Below are 15,312 nucleotides of genomic sequence, written 5' to 3'. Positions count from 1 at the left end.
GAATTTCCCTCTACACACTGCTTTAAATGTGTCCCAGAGATTCTGGTATGTTGTATCTTTGTTATCATTGGTTTCAAAGAACATCTTTATTTCTGCCTTCATTTCATTGTGTACCCAGCAGTCATTCAGGAGCAGGTTATTCAGTTTCCATGTAGTTGAGTGGTTTTGATTGAGGTTCTTAGTCCTAAGTTCTAGTTTGATTGCAGTGTAGTCTGAGAGACAGTTTATTATAATTTCTGTGATGGAGAGACAGTTTATTATAATTTCTGAGGAGTGCTATACTTTCTACTATGTGGTCAATTTTGGAATAAGTGTGATGTGGTGCTGAGAAGAATGTATATTCTGTTGATTTGGGGTGGAGAGTTCTGTAGATGTCTATTAGGTCCACCTCGTGCAGAGTTGAGTTCAATTCCTGGATATTCTTGTTAACTTTCTGTCTCGTTGATCTAATGTTGACAGTGGGTTGTTAAAGTCTCCCATTATTATTGTATGGGAGTCTAAGTCTCTTTGTAAGTCTCTAAGGACATACTATTTTTCTGTTTCTTTCCATGCCTGGTATTTTTTTATTGGATGACAGATAATTTGAATTTTGTGGCATTGAGTCCTGGATTCCTTTTTTTTTTTTTGGTATGATTTTAAATGTTTGAGGATTGGGATGAAGTTATATTTGGGAACAGTCTGATTCTTTCTAAACTTACTTTTAAGCTTTGTCAGAGAGACCAGAGAAACCTTTACTCTAGGGTTTATTTGACATCATTACTAAGGCAGTACCTTTCTGAATTTTCAACTTGATGCTCCATGTATTACAAGATTTCTTGAACTATTCCAGCCCTATATGTTACAGTTAATTTTTCTGCCTCCACCTCTATGGTGGTTCTTTTCCCAGCTTTGATAGACTTTCCCCACACACAGCACTCAGCTGAAGACTCCAGTGGTCTCTGAGTGTATCTCTGTTTGAAGTTTCTTCCTCTCTGGTGCTCTGCTTGTGAGTTTTAGCCTCCTTGGCTTCCTCCAGTGTTTAACTGTGTCTCCTCAACCTTGGAGACTGCCAGGCCCTATTGGGGTTCCTCCTTCCTGTGCTGCAGCCTGGGACTTTCTAGGCATTAAGCCAGAGTAATTACAGGATTCACCTTATTTATTTTCCTTTAAGATTACTGTCTGTGCTGCCTGTTTTCTAGTGTTTGAAAACTATTTCTTCAATGTATTTTAGATATTTAAGGTTCAATCTAGTCTGTTTTACTCTATCGTTACCTGAAGCAGAAGACTGACTTCTGTACTGTTTCATTTGTTAACCAGAGTAAATCCTTCATTATTCACATAATAAATTAATAAGGATGATGGTTTTCTCACAGGGACTAGATGAGGCAATATACATGAAAAGCATATTATTGACAGTAAAGAGTAAGGTGTTACTCAGATGTTTATCATTGCTGTTTCCGAGGAGATAACCCCGTTTTCCTGCAGTTAGGGAAGTTCTATATGGGAATAAGGCTGAAAGGCCAAAAGATGGAGGTATTGTTTGTGAAAAACTGCTTATACTTCTATGCATGTAAAGATGTCATGTTGCATATTTTTCTGTGCTGTATTAATTCATGCATTCATTTATCAACAGATACTTAAACACTCATATGTCAGGCATTGTTCTAGGGACTAGACATCTCTGCCTTCAAGGAGCTTATTTTCTAGTGGTATATTTTCTGTTCTGTGTCTTAGCTATCCACTTTTTTTCGTCTGCCTGAACACATGACTTATTCTGTCTCTGGGCCTCACTTCATTCTGCCTTATAACTCCTATTTTCTTCCCTAGTTTATCTGACCTTCCTACCTTAGCTTGTTCATTCTTGCCTTCAATTCAGTTGTCATGAAATCTCTTTCTTTTCTCTACTAATTTTTTTTCTTTCTTTCTGAGTAAAAGCTAGAGGAAAAAATCCTTACGAAAGCTTACAAGGCTTTAAAGGATCTGGCCCCCTGCTTACCTCTCTGAATTCTTTACTTTCTTCTGACAGCTTGCTCATTTCACTCCAGCTACATTGACCTTGCCTTTGTTGTGTTTTGAAAACACCAGCGTGGTCCTACCGCAGGAATTTTGCACTTACTGTTCCTTTTGCTGCCTTCATCATTCATATGTTCATGTCCTCCCCATCACTTCCTTCAAGTTTTTGCTCAGTTATCATCTTTTCACTGAGTGTCCTTCCTGACCTCTTCCTACTTTAAAATGTTATGCTTTTTTCTAGTACCTCTCCTGTTCCTCATTCCTACTTTATTTTTCTGGATAACACTTATTGCCTTCTAAATTGTATTGTATAATTTACTTCTTTGTTTCTTCTCCGTTGTCATACTAGCATATAAATTCAGTGAAGGTAGAGATTCTTTTACTGTGGACAAAAGCATCTAGGACATTTCCTGGCACTGATAAGGATCTGCATAAATATTTGTTGAATGAATGAATCTCCTTGGTAAAGTCCTTTTTTGTTTGCCTGTTATATTTATTGAATAGACTTCTTTGTTTCATACACTTTAATTTCAAAAGTAAATGGCTGGAACATTTTATATATTTTCTTATAAATCATTTTAATTGCTTTTAAGCTTATCAACATATTTTGTTTTATAGATATGTAGCCTTCATGAAATATAAGATTCTCCATCCCTGTTTACATGTATATTTAGATGACAACTCTAATGGTAATAAATAATTCCAACCTTATAGATGACTCAGGAGAAGATAAGATTACAGGTAGACTTTAAATCCCATTCAGAAACCCAAGGATGATTCAAAAGGAAAATAATCATTCCAAATATAATACTCCTCTTATTCTTAAGAAGTGTTAGTATTATATTTTAATTTTAATACAACTCCCATATAGAGTTGTATAGAAAATACTTTAAAATGAACCCAGTAAGACTTCCTCATTAAGACACATAGACACATATGCTCCCACTCCCTTAATCACAATTTGGAAGTCAAATAAGCTCTGAAAACCAAAACATTTTTCCAAGTTTATCGCAGACTCATTTGGTAGTAAAAACCAATCTGATCTGACGTGTAGCTGTTTATAGTCTTTATTTTTCCATTTGGTGAGTCCAATTATATATTTCACTGCAGAAATACTAATGTGTTTGACTACATTGTGTACCCCAGACCTGCTTAGAGTGTTATGTAATAAGCAGTATATGCCATATATTGCCTAACATCAAAAATACACTGAATTCTGAAATGCATCTAGCCCCAGGAGATTTGTATAAAACATTTGAGGGCCTGTGTATTTTTTTAAAATTTACAAGTGAAGCCCGATTCTCTATACATTAAATGCCTAACTCTTGGTTGTTGTTGCTGCTGCTGTTACTGTTTGTTCTCCAGCTTCGCAAACCTGGGTATACTTCATGTGACAAAGAAAAAAGTATTTGAAACACTGGAAGCACGAATGACAGAGGCGTGTATAAGGGGCTATAATCCTGGACTCTTGGTGCACCCTGACCTTGCCTATTTGCAAGCAGAAGGTGGAGGGGACCGGCAGTTGGGAGGTAAGCATCATTCTCCTGGCCTTGCTCTTCCACAAGGGGTCCAGGCTTTGGTTTTCATCTGTATGAATTATATGTTCATCTGCATCCCTTCCAGTCTCTACCCCACACTGCTGTCACCTTTCCCTGCTCAGAAACTTTTGATGGCATCCTGCTACTTCTAGGATAAAACCTATGGCTCCACAGCCACAAAGCCCTCCTTCTCTGGCCCCAGCACCTTTCCAGCCTCATCTCCAGCCCACCTTGCATCCTCCTCTTGCCATCTCTGCTCTCTGAATAACTGAGGTATATTTATACCTTTATATGTGTCTTCCTCTACCAAAAACACCCCACCATTTCCATTTCACCCTCTTGAAAACCAATGCAGAATTCAAGACTTTGTCCAAAGAACACCTCCTCTGTTTTACCTTCCCCAACTCACATTATTATAAGACATTTTTCTTTCTTTGGGCTCTGCAGATAAGTTATAAACTGTTATCTTTATCGGAAAAATGGTATGATTTTCCATTTCTTGCCTTTTCTCAAATTTTTTTTTCAACCCCATTCCCTGTCCCACCACCTGCCCCATTTCTACTTTTGTGTTTTGTCCTTTACTCTGGCCCTCCAGTCATCATCTCATACTCACATGATTCAAAACTGATTATCAGTTTTCAACTAAATATACTCCATCTTCTAATAACCAGACTCAAAATCTTCCCATCCTCTCTGACTCCCCCTCCTCACCTGTGCTGCAAGGCTGTGGTCCAGCCATTCCATGCTCTCTGGCATTCCACACTGCATTCCATTTTCGTTGTTGCACTTATAGTAGTCTTCTCCCTGGTCTCTATCCCTCCCCACTTTTAATCGAGTTTACATCTTGTAGCCAGACAGATATTACTTAAGTTCTGTATCTTGTCACTGCTCAGTGTCTCCCTGTTGCCTACAGAATCCAAATTCTGTAAGTTGGCTTTTTGGATCTCCCAAGAGCTGGCCCCAGGCTACATTTCCAACTCTGTTTCCCATTTTGCCCCTTCAGGTCAAACTGTACTCCTTGGTAGGAGCACCATGATTTCTCACTTCCCTGTCTTTGCACATTCTTTCTATGTTTGCTCTCTCCTCTTCCTGGAATGCCTTTATCCACTCTCTTATATGAATATATCCAAATTCTGCCATCTTTTCAAGATTCAGAGCAAATGCCTCTTCTGCTCCAAAGCCCTCTGAACTCTGTCCTCCTTTGAAATTCCACATCACTTCATTTGTAGCTCTTTTGTAGTACTTGTCTCTTGAATCACTACCTTTTATGATATTATAGCTGAATTATGACTATATCCATCAGCATGAAAACTCCAGCAGGAGGGAAGAAACAAGATGTCACTGAGTCATTCAGTTCCTTCAGAAGTTGTTTTTGAGTACCTACTATGTGCCAGGCTCTCTGCTTGGCACTGTGGAATGAGCTCAATCCCTGTGCCCAAACAGCTTTTGGAATAATTTGCACACGTCTCAATATAGCTGGTGCCTAGTAGGGTTATTCAGTTCCATTCGATCACATCCTGTGTGCCTTTAACTCTTATTGTAGAGAGAAAAGGGAAAGGTGGAGGGAGGATAGGAGAGGAGGGAGGTGATCTGATACATGGAAGAGAGTTTTTACTGTAATCCGGAGAAAATGGAGGTCTTTGATGCCTTTCATATTGGATGACATAAATGAGGCTGTTTTTAACATTTTATTAGCAATATGAAGAGTTTCAAAAGAGGAAAATGGGTTTTTATTGTAAATTTGCATTATTTGTGGTTTATAAAAGCATGGTCTTTTAAATGTTCACACTTCCCTGGGCATGAATGGACTGTGTTGTATGGCCCTAGATCGGGAAAAAGAGCTAATCCGCCAAGCAGCTCTGCAGCAAACCAAGGAGATGGACCTCAGCGTGGTACGGCTCATGTTTACAGCTTTTCTTCCGGATAGCACTGGCAGCTTCACAAGGCGCCTGGAACCCGTGGTATCAGATGCCATCTATGACAGTAGTGAGTACTTCACTTCCAACAGGGGGCACACCAAGAATAGACTTCCAGCCTTGCCCTGCCATTTACTTGCTAGCTGAGTCCTGGGGAAGGTAACTTAATCACTTTAAGCCTCAGCTTTATCATCTATAAAATGTGAATAGGAAAATCTAGCTTGAAAGGTTGATGTCCAGGTTAAATGAGATATTTTAAGAGGGGCTTAATACATGTAATTCTTTTTCCTTTGATGTACATTTTTTAGTCTTTTGCATGAAATGGTACATCTCTTCTTACTTATGAATGTCTTACTTAAAGATACATGGTTGATGCTTTTAGAAAGGAGAATAATCCCAATTTTCTTTGGTGGTGGGGGGGCTCTGGAAAGAAGTTAATAAAAGACAGCTATTATTCTTACCTATTTTCTTGCCCATATGTTACTAGCTTTATCAAGAGAGAAACTTGAAGTTAAATGAATGAGTAGCATAGATAGCATGTGACTTCCGAATCCTATTTCAAGCCGGGTTAGGCATCATGTCCTGTAGTCCTGCCTACTTGGGTGGCTGGGGTGGGAAGATACAGAGTTTCAGCCCAGCATGAGCAACATAGTGAGACCCCATCTCACAAAAAGTATATATATATATAAATTTATAGTTCCTAGAACTTTTGAGTTTTACAGTAATCTTCAGCATTTACCATGCAACTTTCTTGTTTGATTATGCATGGGATTGATAAGACAGGTGTTTCCAAAGAGCCTGCAAGCATAGTACTCAGACTCATTGAAAGTTTATAGAATTTGGCATGTGTGGAAAACTGCATGCTCCAAGTACAACAACTAACTGAATTCTCTAATTTAAACAAGTATGAAGGGAAGTGAAAGGTTATAAAATGATACAGACTCATACCACAGAATCACCTTAAAATGCAGCTGTTGGAGGAAAAAAAAAAAAAAAGGAAGCTTTTGCTATTGCCACAAGAAAGTTTTGCCTCTTCACCACACAGAATCCTAATTTAGTTTGGGAAAAGAAACATAACATCCCCATTTTCCTTACCTGTAAAATAAAAAATAGTAAGTAGTTTAAGAAAACTGTACTTTTCCTAAAGTTTTTAGGACTCTTGTAAATAGAATAATAGCAGAATCATGGAAACAAATTTGGAATTAAAGTCTTGACCTCATCGAAAGGCCGGAAATCAGTTAGCTTGGTACTTCCCAATACATCAGAAAAGCTCTTTCTCTTTTTGTATCAGTCTCTCTGTGTTAGAGGGAGAAACAAATACCTATTGCTTTCTACCTCATTTGTTTTGGTGACCCATGCCCAAGAAATGTTCCAAGAACTTCAGACGCCGTTCTTGTTTTATTTATTTTGTTAGTGAAAGCATATATTTAAGCTTTGTTTTGGTCATGTGTGCTAAGGGGAGGGTCCTACCTAAAGGACTGGCTTGTTGAGCTGAGGATTAACCATGTTATTGTTGTTTTTTGTCTGTGAACAGAAGCCCCCAATGCATCCAACTTGAAAATTGTAAGAATGGACAGGACAGCTGGATGTGTGACTGGAGGGGAGGAAATTTATCTTCTCTGTGACAAAGTTCAGAAAGGTAAATACATTCTCTGATCTCTAATCTCTGATCTCAAGAGGTGAACTACAATTCTGAGTGTGTCTGTGAGTCACATTTCAGCAGTGGACAAGAAACGTCCCTCTGCTGCCATAGAAAAGTCTTAAAAAGCATTTATGTTTTACCTCTTCCAAATGTAAGTTGTCTGTGTTATTTTTCTTAAGTCAACTAATTCACTTTTAGATTTACTAAAGAAGTAAAGAGAAATAAGAAAATCGTGATAATAATCATCAGCGACTTTCAGTATCTTTATACTTTAAAATTAGTATCTGTACTTTGTTAAACAAAAATAAATAGTAGCCCATTCTTGACACACATATAAACACACGCAGAGAATAAATAATGTTTTTCATAGTATTAAATTGTTGATCTTATTTATTTTGCAATGTTTTTATATAACACTGAGAGAACTTCTCTGAACACTTCCGCAGATGTGATGTTAACTAAGAAAAGGAAGGAGAACAGGGAATACAGGGAAATTTCTCAAAGCTCATTTCTCTCACAATTTTCCCTTTGAGGAAAGGTTCTTGGCATTTATCTTTCATTAGATACATTACAACATTGATAGATTGGTAAAAGCTGAGGAAAATGTGTTATTTTCTCAAACTTCATTTTTTTTTAAATAAAATGATAGTTGGAAAGTGTAGTATAATAAATATCTGTTTACTACGAGGTGAGCATTTTCAAAGTAAGTAAATACCTAACTGAAAATATAAATAAGTAAAATAAATGAATAAAAGACATGTGGCTTTTTAAAAAATTCTCATGTGAGATTAAGTGCTCTGAGGTATATAGTCAGAAAACATGGGATCAGATTTTGAAGTAAACACATACATACTTTATCAAAAAAAATTTACAGGCCAGGCATGGTGGCTCATGCCTGTAATCCCAGCACTTTGGGAGGCCAAGGTGGGAGGATCGCTTGAACCCAGGAGTTTGAGGCTGTAGTGAGCTATTGTCATGCTGCTGTACTCCAGCCTAGATGACAGAGCAAGACCCTGTCTCAAAAAACAGACGTTTACACTTTCTCTGCCTACACTAGTGTCAGCCTTCTTCCAATCCACTCTGTCCAAGTAATACTCATTTCCAGATTCCTGTGTGTACATACTGTGAGTAAACACAATCTGAGTGTCTTTATTTGTAAATGAGATTCTTAGTCATTATCATTACATTGGAATGACTTAGTAAGAAATGTCTCGTACTTGGCTTAAAGAATCTCAATAACTAGGTCCAGTGTAGTCCTGCCTGAAGGCAAAGGAGATAATAAGATGTTTTATCCATTCCTAGTATTTCTAAAGTTCTACTTAAATAGAAATAAAAACTTTGTTTCACAAGTCAACAGTGTGGCCCTTTCTATGAAATGGAAATTGAAGCCAGGAAGATGCCAACCTAAGTTATATTGTCACATGTCTGTAGAAGTAAATACAGTCCATGACTAGAGTGTGCAATTTAAGCATTGCATTTTAATTAGAAGGGACCTGATCATTATAGTATTTTAACCAGTTACTCAGTATGAACTAAGAGACTATTATAGTGAGACAGTTTAATAGTGTGTTAAGAGCCTGGACTCTGAAATTATACTGTCCATGTTCAAATCCTGGTTCCTCCATGTACTAGCTGTTCAACCTCAGACAAGTACTTAACCTCTTTGGACCCCAGTTTCTCTTTTGCAAAGTGAAGATAATAATAGTACGTCTACACCACAAAGTTGTGGTGAGGATGAAATCAGTTAATATGTGTATATATAAAGCACTTAGAATAGCATCTGCCATATATTAATAGTAAAACTTATATAAGTTAATTATTTTATGTACATCTATATATTGAATTGCACTGCCTCTTGGGATTCTGATATTCTTCTACCATCCTTCATGTTTCTCAGGGTTGGCTTAAGGATGGAGAAGCAGTAAGGTCAAAGATTAAAAGAAAATTCAGGTTAACTAGGTAAATCTAGTATTCTCTCATTGTCAATGGAACTTGGGGCACATTACTATGGTAAATAATTTTAAAAAGACAGTGATTTGTGAAGATTTTAAAAGATTTAACCTTTTGATCTTGTTTTTTAAAAGTAAATAGATAGTAGGTAGAATAGTAAACCAGTTTTATTTTTCAGCATGTTTATAAATATTATTACACTACGTGAAATTACACACTTCAATGTGATTGTTTGCAGATGACATCCAGATTCGATTTTATGAAGAGGAGGAAAATGGCGGAGTCTGGGAAGGATTTGGAGATTTTTCCCCCACAGATGTTCATAGACAAGTAAGTGATTTATTATTATTATTAATCCTTATTATTTTTAGAGATGGGATCTCACTCTGACACCCAGGCTGAAGTGCAGTGGTACAATCACAGCTCACTGTATCCCCCAACTCTTGGGCTCAGGGGATCCTCCTGTCTCAACCTACCAAATATCTGGGACTACAGGCATGCTACCATGCCCAGCTAGTTTTGTCATTTTTATTTTTTTTGTAGAGGTGGTGTCTTGCCATTTTGCTCAGGCTAGTCTTGAACTCCTGGGCTTAAGCGATTATCCTACGTTGGCCTCCCAAAATGCTGGAATTATAGGCATGATTCATATTATTATCATCATTTTACACTTTCTGCCTTGTTGAAATTTAGTACTTAGCTTCCATCTATAAAAAGGAAAAATCATAAATATATAACTTCCATAAAACAGTACTGTTTTGAAGACTCATGCAGGTCATCCAAAAAAGTTACCTACTGTGGAGTTATGGGCAAGGTTCTGTTAGATCGTTTGCTCTGAGATGTTGGCAAGATATTTAACTTGGTGCCTAATCCCCTAACCCATAAGACAGTGCCCCACAGGTCCTGTAGTGAAAATGTTTTTAGTGTTCTACCAAAGTAATTATGATGAGACCTGTTAAAAGGCTGTTCTAGGAGTCATCTTCTAATTGAAGCTGATGTCGTCCTGTTAAATGAAGATTTCCCAGTGGCAACTAAATGACTAAGAGATGACAATGCTGAGCCCCCACTTTAATGATTATTCTCCTATTTACAAGTAATTGAAAAGTATTATGTTAACAAAAAATTGGAAACAATCCAAATATTCATCAATAAGTGACCAGTTAAGTTATGGTCTATCCTTTTGATGAAATATCATATAGTTATTCAAAATAATGAGTACTCTGTGAACTAATAAAGAAAGTTCTCAATTATACAGTGTTAAAATATTTTAAAAGATGGGTGTAGAACAAAATGCATGTAGAAATGATTCTATGTTCATGCATAAAGAAATTCTGGAAGGATACCTAAGAAATTAATAACAGTATTTACCACTGGCTGGTACACTGTAGGAACTGCATGGATGGGGAACAAGAATGTCAAAGAGAATACCACTGTATGCTTTTTTATATTTTACAAAATCTTTAACCCTGTGAATATATTACATAGTCAACATTCAAACTGAAAAATGCTAAAATCCCTAACATACCACCAAGAACTAATGTGTTATGATGCCAATGTAAGCAATGTTTAGTTTCTTCTCTTCATCACTGGCCTGTAGCCATCTCTCTCTTTCCATACCCAGTCTTTCTGATGTTGCTATAAATAATCTTGGAGGCTTTTAAGGCTGTTTTGGAAGAGAAGAAAGTATATGCAGTGAATTTTATAAGCATGATATTTACAACTAGAAGACATCCGAAATATAAGACAAATGAAATAATAAAGATTGGTAGTACATTAGCACAGCATTGTATTTTGATTTTACAGTAGCAATTTCATAAAAATGTATTGGTATAGAATTCTGAGTTTGGAACTTTCTCCAGGACACTGTTTTTTAGTACACTGTGTCTAAACATTGGATATAAAGCATAAGGAATGTGTTTAATGAGTAGCATTACTGCAAAAAAAAAAAAAAAATGTCATCCTACACCAACATGTGGTTCTTTGTATCCTGCAGTTTGCCATCGTCTTCAAAACTCCAAAGTATAAAGATGTTAATATTACGAAACCAGCCTCTGTGTTCGTACAGCTTCGGAGGAAATCTGACTTGGAAACTAGTGAACCAAAACCTTTCCTCTACTATCCTGAAATCAAAGGTAAGTCAGTTGTTTAAAATCTTATGCTCATTTTTTATTTTATTTTATTTTATTTTATTTTATTTTATTTATTTATCTTTTTGAAACAGAGTCTGACTCTTGTTGCCCAGGCTGGAGTGCAATGGTGCAGTCATAGCTCACTGCAACTTTGAACTCCTGGCCTCAAGCAATCCTCCTGCCTCAGCATCTCAAGTAGCTGGGACTACAGGTGTGCACCACCATGCCAGGCTAAATTTTTTTTTTTTTACTTTTAATAGAAACGAGGATTTCCTACATTGTCCAGGCTGGCCTTAAACTCCTGGCCTTAAGCAGTCCTCTGGTCTTGGCCTCCCAAAGTGCTGGAATTATAGGCTTGAGCTTCCGTGTCTGGCCATTGTACTTGTTCTGAGAGGAGGACAAGCTAATTAGAAGAGATCAGTTAGTCACCTCCTTTGAACAGCTTCCTAGTAACAGGTCCCTGGGTCCACAGTGCTTATTTTTAGAACGGACAGTAGTATATTCTTCTGAGGTCACGGAATTAGTCCAACTTTTTAAAATAATGTTATTTCCACCAAGCTTATATGAGATTTAGACGTTGAGAATTTGTCTTTGAATTTGAGAATCTAACATTTCTTGACTGACTCAGAGTTCAAGCAGCTGAGATGAAAAACTCAGGCTTGCTCTTTAGGAGAATCAGCCAGTCAGTCAACCAGCCTCAGGCGGTGGAACAGAAAACTTGGCCAACATGCACTGCAAAACTATGAAAATGAGTAAGGCATCATTCTTTCTCTCACAAAAGATGCTTTAAGAAAGGGCACTCACAGTTTTCTTAAATAGTTATAATGTAAATTATGAGTTTAATAAGTACGAAAAGTGAAGCATCCATAAAAATATATGAGAATGTTGAAGAGAGAGCCCTTGGTCCCTTTATTCTAAAGCAGCCTCCAAAAAGAAGGCTTCATCAAGGAGATAACATTTGGCCCTTAACATTTGGGGTGTGTTTCAGCAGTTGGGTGTTAAATGGAGAAGGAAAGTGTTCTCTAGGCTTAGGTTACTTGAGGAGCTTAAAGAGAGAGGTAAACACAGTTAGCATTTATGCAGAGGGAAACAAGTGTTTAGTGCTGAGATGGACATGAAGGCCAATGTAGGTGAGGAAGGCCAGGGCCAGGCTAAAGAGGGCTGTGAGTGGCAGCTTAAGAATTTTGCATTAATTCTGGAGAGGGATAGCCAGGCCCGCCTAGGTTTGGAATGATGGCTCTTGACTTCTTTATGTCACCACTAAGAGTACCATTTAGGAGGCAGATGATGAGTCAGAAGAGTAATGCAAGAATCCAAGTGAGAAACGGTGAAGTTAGTAAAGGTCCTAGTGCCAGGAATGAAAGGAGATGGTGGACTCAAGAGAGAGCACGGTGATACTGTCAAGAGGGCCTACAGGTTGGAGATGTAGGAGAGACAGGGAGTCATGGATGGGTCTAAGACTCCTTGACCAGGAAGTTTGTGATGTGGTTGACTTGATGAAAGGAACAAGGGAGCAAAAGTAGATTTGGGTGGGAAAAGAGGGAACTCAGAGTAAAACATGTTATATTTTAGGTCCCTGTGGGAAAGTCAAGTGTAAGTTCTTAGTAGGCAGATCAAAAGGCAGAACTGGAACTCAAGAGAGGACAGGGTGAGAAATTTAGCATTAGAATCATCTCAAAACGAGATACAACAGGCACCAAGTCACCATTCAAAGGTATTTCTTAACCTAGAGTCCACTGACCCCCAAAGAGTCTGTGAATAGAAATGTACTTTAATATCATCAGCTTCTTTTGAAATCCTGTTTTGTATTTTACGTACTGAAAACCATGATTCTGAGAAGAGATCCATAGAGTTCACCAGACTGCAGAAGGGGCTGTGGCATAAACAAAATTAGAAACCCCTCAGTTGGAGGGAAGTGAGACTGGGAAGGGAGGTCAGTAAAATGATTGCCACGGGGCACCCAGATCCTTGCTGAGGTTGGAAACCGCAAAGGTGCAGCAGCAACAAGCCACATGGGTGGGTGTTGGCTCCTGTGAGAGCAAGATGTGATAGGTAATCTTTGAAGAGGGCTTTCCTTTCCTAGAATTTGTGCTGCCACAGGAGCGTTTAGAAAACGGTTCTGCAAGTTCTTGTTTCTTTTCTGAGGTTGTGGCCTCTTCATTGTTTGGTCACATTTGTAGTGTATTCTATATCCTGGTGGTTTGAAAACATTGTCAGCACAATAACTTTTCTTCCTTCACATGAGATTTCATACAAAATCCCAGTGTATGGACCTGGTAGGCTTTGGTTAAAATAGGGGTGAAGGGCCCTGCCAGCTTGGCCTTCCAAGAGGCTGTCCCACCTCTCCTCACTTCCCTACCAAGAGCTGCTGGAGGTCTTTTGAATGCTTCTGCCTACACAAAATGATGTGAAAATCACTGCTTTAATTTAAACCCTTCTTTAAAAGTAGACACAGAAGAAAAATATGAATAATTTTTTAGACTTTCTGAGGAAAAAAATAGATTTCTTCTCCAGAAATATGTCTTCAAATAATGTCAGATTTTGCTAGCACAGAGAATCATGAAGAAAGAAAACCCAGGTTACCTGTGTGTGTATGAACCTAGAAACATTTAAAGCTTAGGTTGGTATCTAGTCTGCCTGTCTCCCTTTCCCAGTGGTATCTATGCCTCGGAAAAGTATGTTATAGCAGGGGCATGTTCAGGTGATTAATGGTTTCTTATCATAGTAGGAACTATTTGATGCTGGGATTAGAGAATGGGGTCACCTGAAAGTTCAAAATTGCACCTGTATGCTTCATGCACATATCTTCCAGGCTGTCACTGATTAAAAGCTTCATACAATACAAAGTGTAAGAACTATCTGGAGAAATACTTACCCATTGAGTTCTGAAGGAAAGAATGGACAACATATATATACGAGGACAACAAATTACTTTATTCTGTGGAAACCTTCTGGATTGTAAAAACTCAAGATAATAGGACCAAGGAGAAATAATCTGGCCAGGCAATGTAACTGGTCAGAAAAGTAGTAGGCCATTTAGCCTTGAAGTAGATAATTTGGATCCAAACTATACAACCCAGGGAAACATTGTATACATTTCTCAGAAGTCATTGAACACACTTTCCCTTACCCCTGGTCTCTGTAGTCATTCTCTATCTCATTGCCTAATTTTATATTCTTCATTATTTTTATCAATATGTAAACTTGTCTTATCTATTTATTTATGGGTCTATTGTCTTCCTACCACCCCAAGTACAAAGAATCTTCTTTAGGTCGTAGGCCATCTAGAACAATATAGGTTGCATAGAAAATGCTCATTAAGTATCTGTGTACTGACTTATTGATTTACCAGCCAAGCTGCTGTCCTCATCTGTAAAGCTGGTAATATGTTGATTATCATCAGGTAAGATGTTAGACATAAATATAAAACATTATACAGAACCAGCCCTGAGCTCTGCATCCTCTATGGTCATCGACATTGTACTTCACAAAAACTTATTGGAGATGGTTGGGTCCAGGGGAGACAACTGAAATAATCAAGAGAAGGATGATTGGCAAGGAAGGAAGATAGTTGAGGAACTGCTGTACAAAGCAAAAAAAAAAGACCATAATGATTTTTCAATCTGGAAGATGGAAATTAGGGATAAACAGAATCATAATCTTTAAATTATGAAAGGTATGGCCAAGATAAATGCAGGCACCTTTACTGGTAAACTAAAACTTGAAAAGTGAGAATGAGGTACTTTTAAGGCACATGCACAAGAATAGGTAGCAAACACTGGGAGATTATCTATATTTGTGAATTAAACTATTATAGTCATCAACTATTATGTGAAGTCACTGATTATTAAAGTCATTGGTTATTATTACACAAAACTATTTTGGAGTGTTTTCAAAAGAATGACAGCCTAACATAATGAAAACATTACTGCACTTTGAGACTGATCTTGACTCTGTTCTGACCTCAGATAAGCCACCTAACCCTTCCTAGCTTCAGTTTCCTCTCCTGCAAAAGGAGAACTTGTAGTAAGTGGCGGCTTCGGTTCCTTCTAAAATAGGTTGATGTTTCATAGTACATCCCATGGTGCCATTGTCAAAAACAGACTGCAAGGATAAATAATCCCCTGAACATGGAGTGTGAACGTCTC

General features: G+C 37.7%; 1 protein-coding gene and 1 long non-coding RNA gene across 6 annotated transcripts in view; one reads left to right on the top strand and one right to left on the bottom strand.

Annotated features, from left to right (window-relative positions):
- LOC108532818 (uncharacterized) overlaps positions 1-15,312 on the bottom strand; it is a 63,996-nt gene that overhangs the window by 16,941 nt on the left and 31,743 nt on the right. The gene's annotated exons all lie outside the window — the stretch shown is intronic.
- Positions 1-15,312, top strand: part of NFKB1 (nuclear factor kappa B subunit 1) — a 124,348-nt gene that overhangs the window by 80,650 nt on the left and 28,386 nt on the right. For all 5 annotated transcript variants that reach the window (XM_017877089.1, XM_017877088.1, XM_017877086.1 and 2 more), the window contains exons 7-11: positions 3,358-3,521; positions 5,358-5,516; positions 6,981-7,085; positions 9,277-9,368; positions 11,029-11,167. In XM_017877089.1, the coding sequence (XP_017732578.1) occupies positions 3,358-3,521; positions 5,358-5,516; positions 6,981-7,085; positions 9,277-9,368; positions 11,029-11,167 (659 nt within the window). The remainder of the gene's footprint in view (positions 1-3,357; positions 3,522-5,357; positions 5,517-6,980; positions 7,086-9,276; positions 9,369-11,028; positions 11,168-15,312) is intronic.

The sequence above is a fragment of the Rhinopithecus bieti genome, unplaced genomic scaffold (assembly GCF_001698545.2).
Source record: "Rhinopithecus bieti isolate Rb0 unplaced genomic scaffold, ASM169854v2 scaffold_9690, whole genome shotgun sequence".
Taxonomy (NCBI): Eukaryota; Metazoa; Chordata; class Mammalia; order Primates; family Cercopithecidae; genus Rhinopithecus; species Rhinopithecus bieti.
The sequence above is the reverse complement of the archived record's forward strand: the minus strand, read 5'-3'. Positions and strand labels throughout refer to the sequence as shown.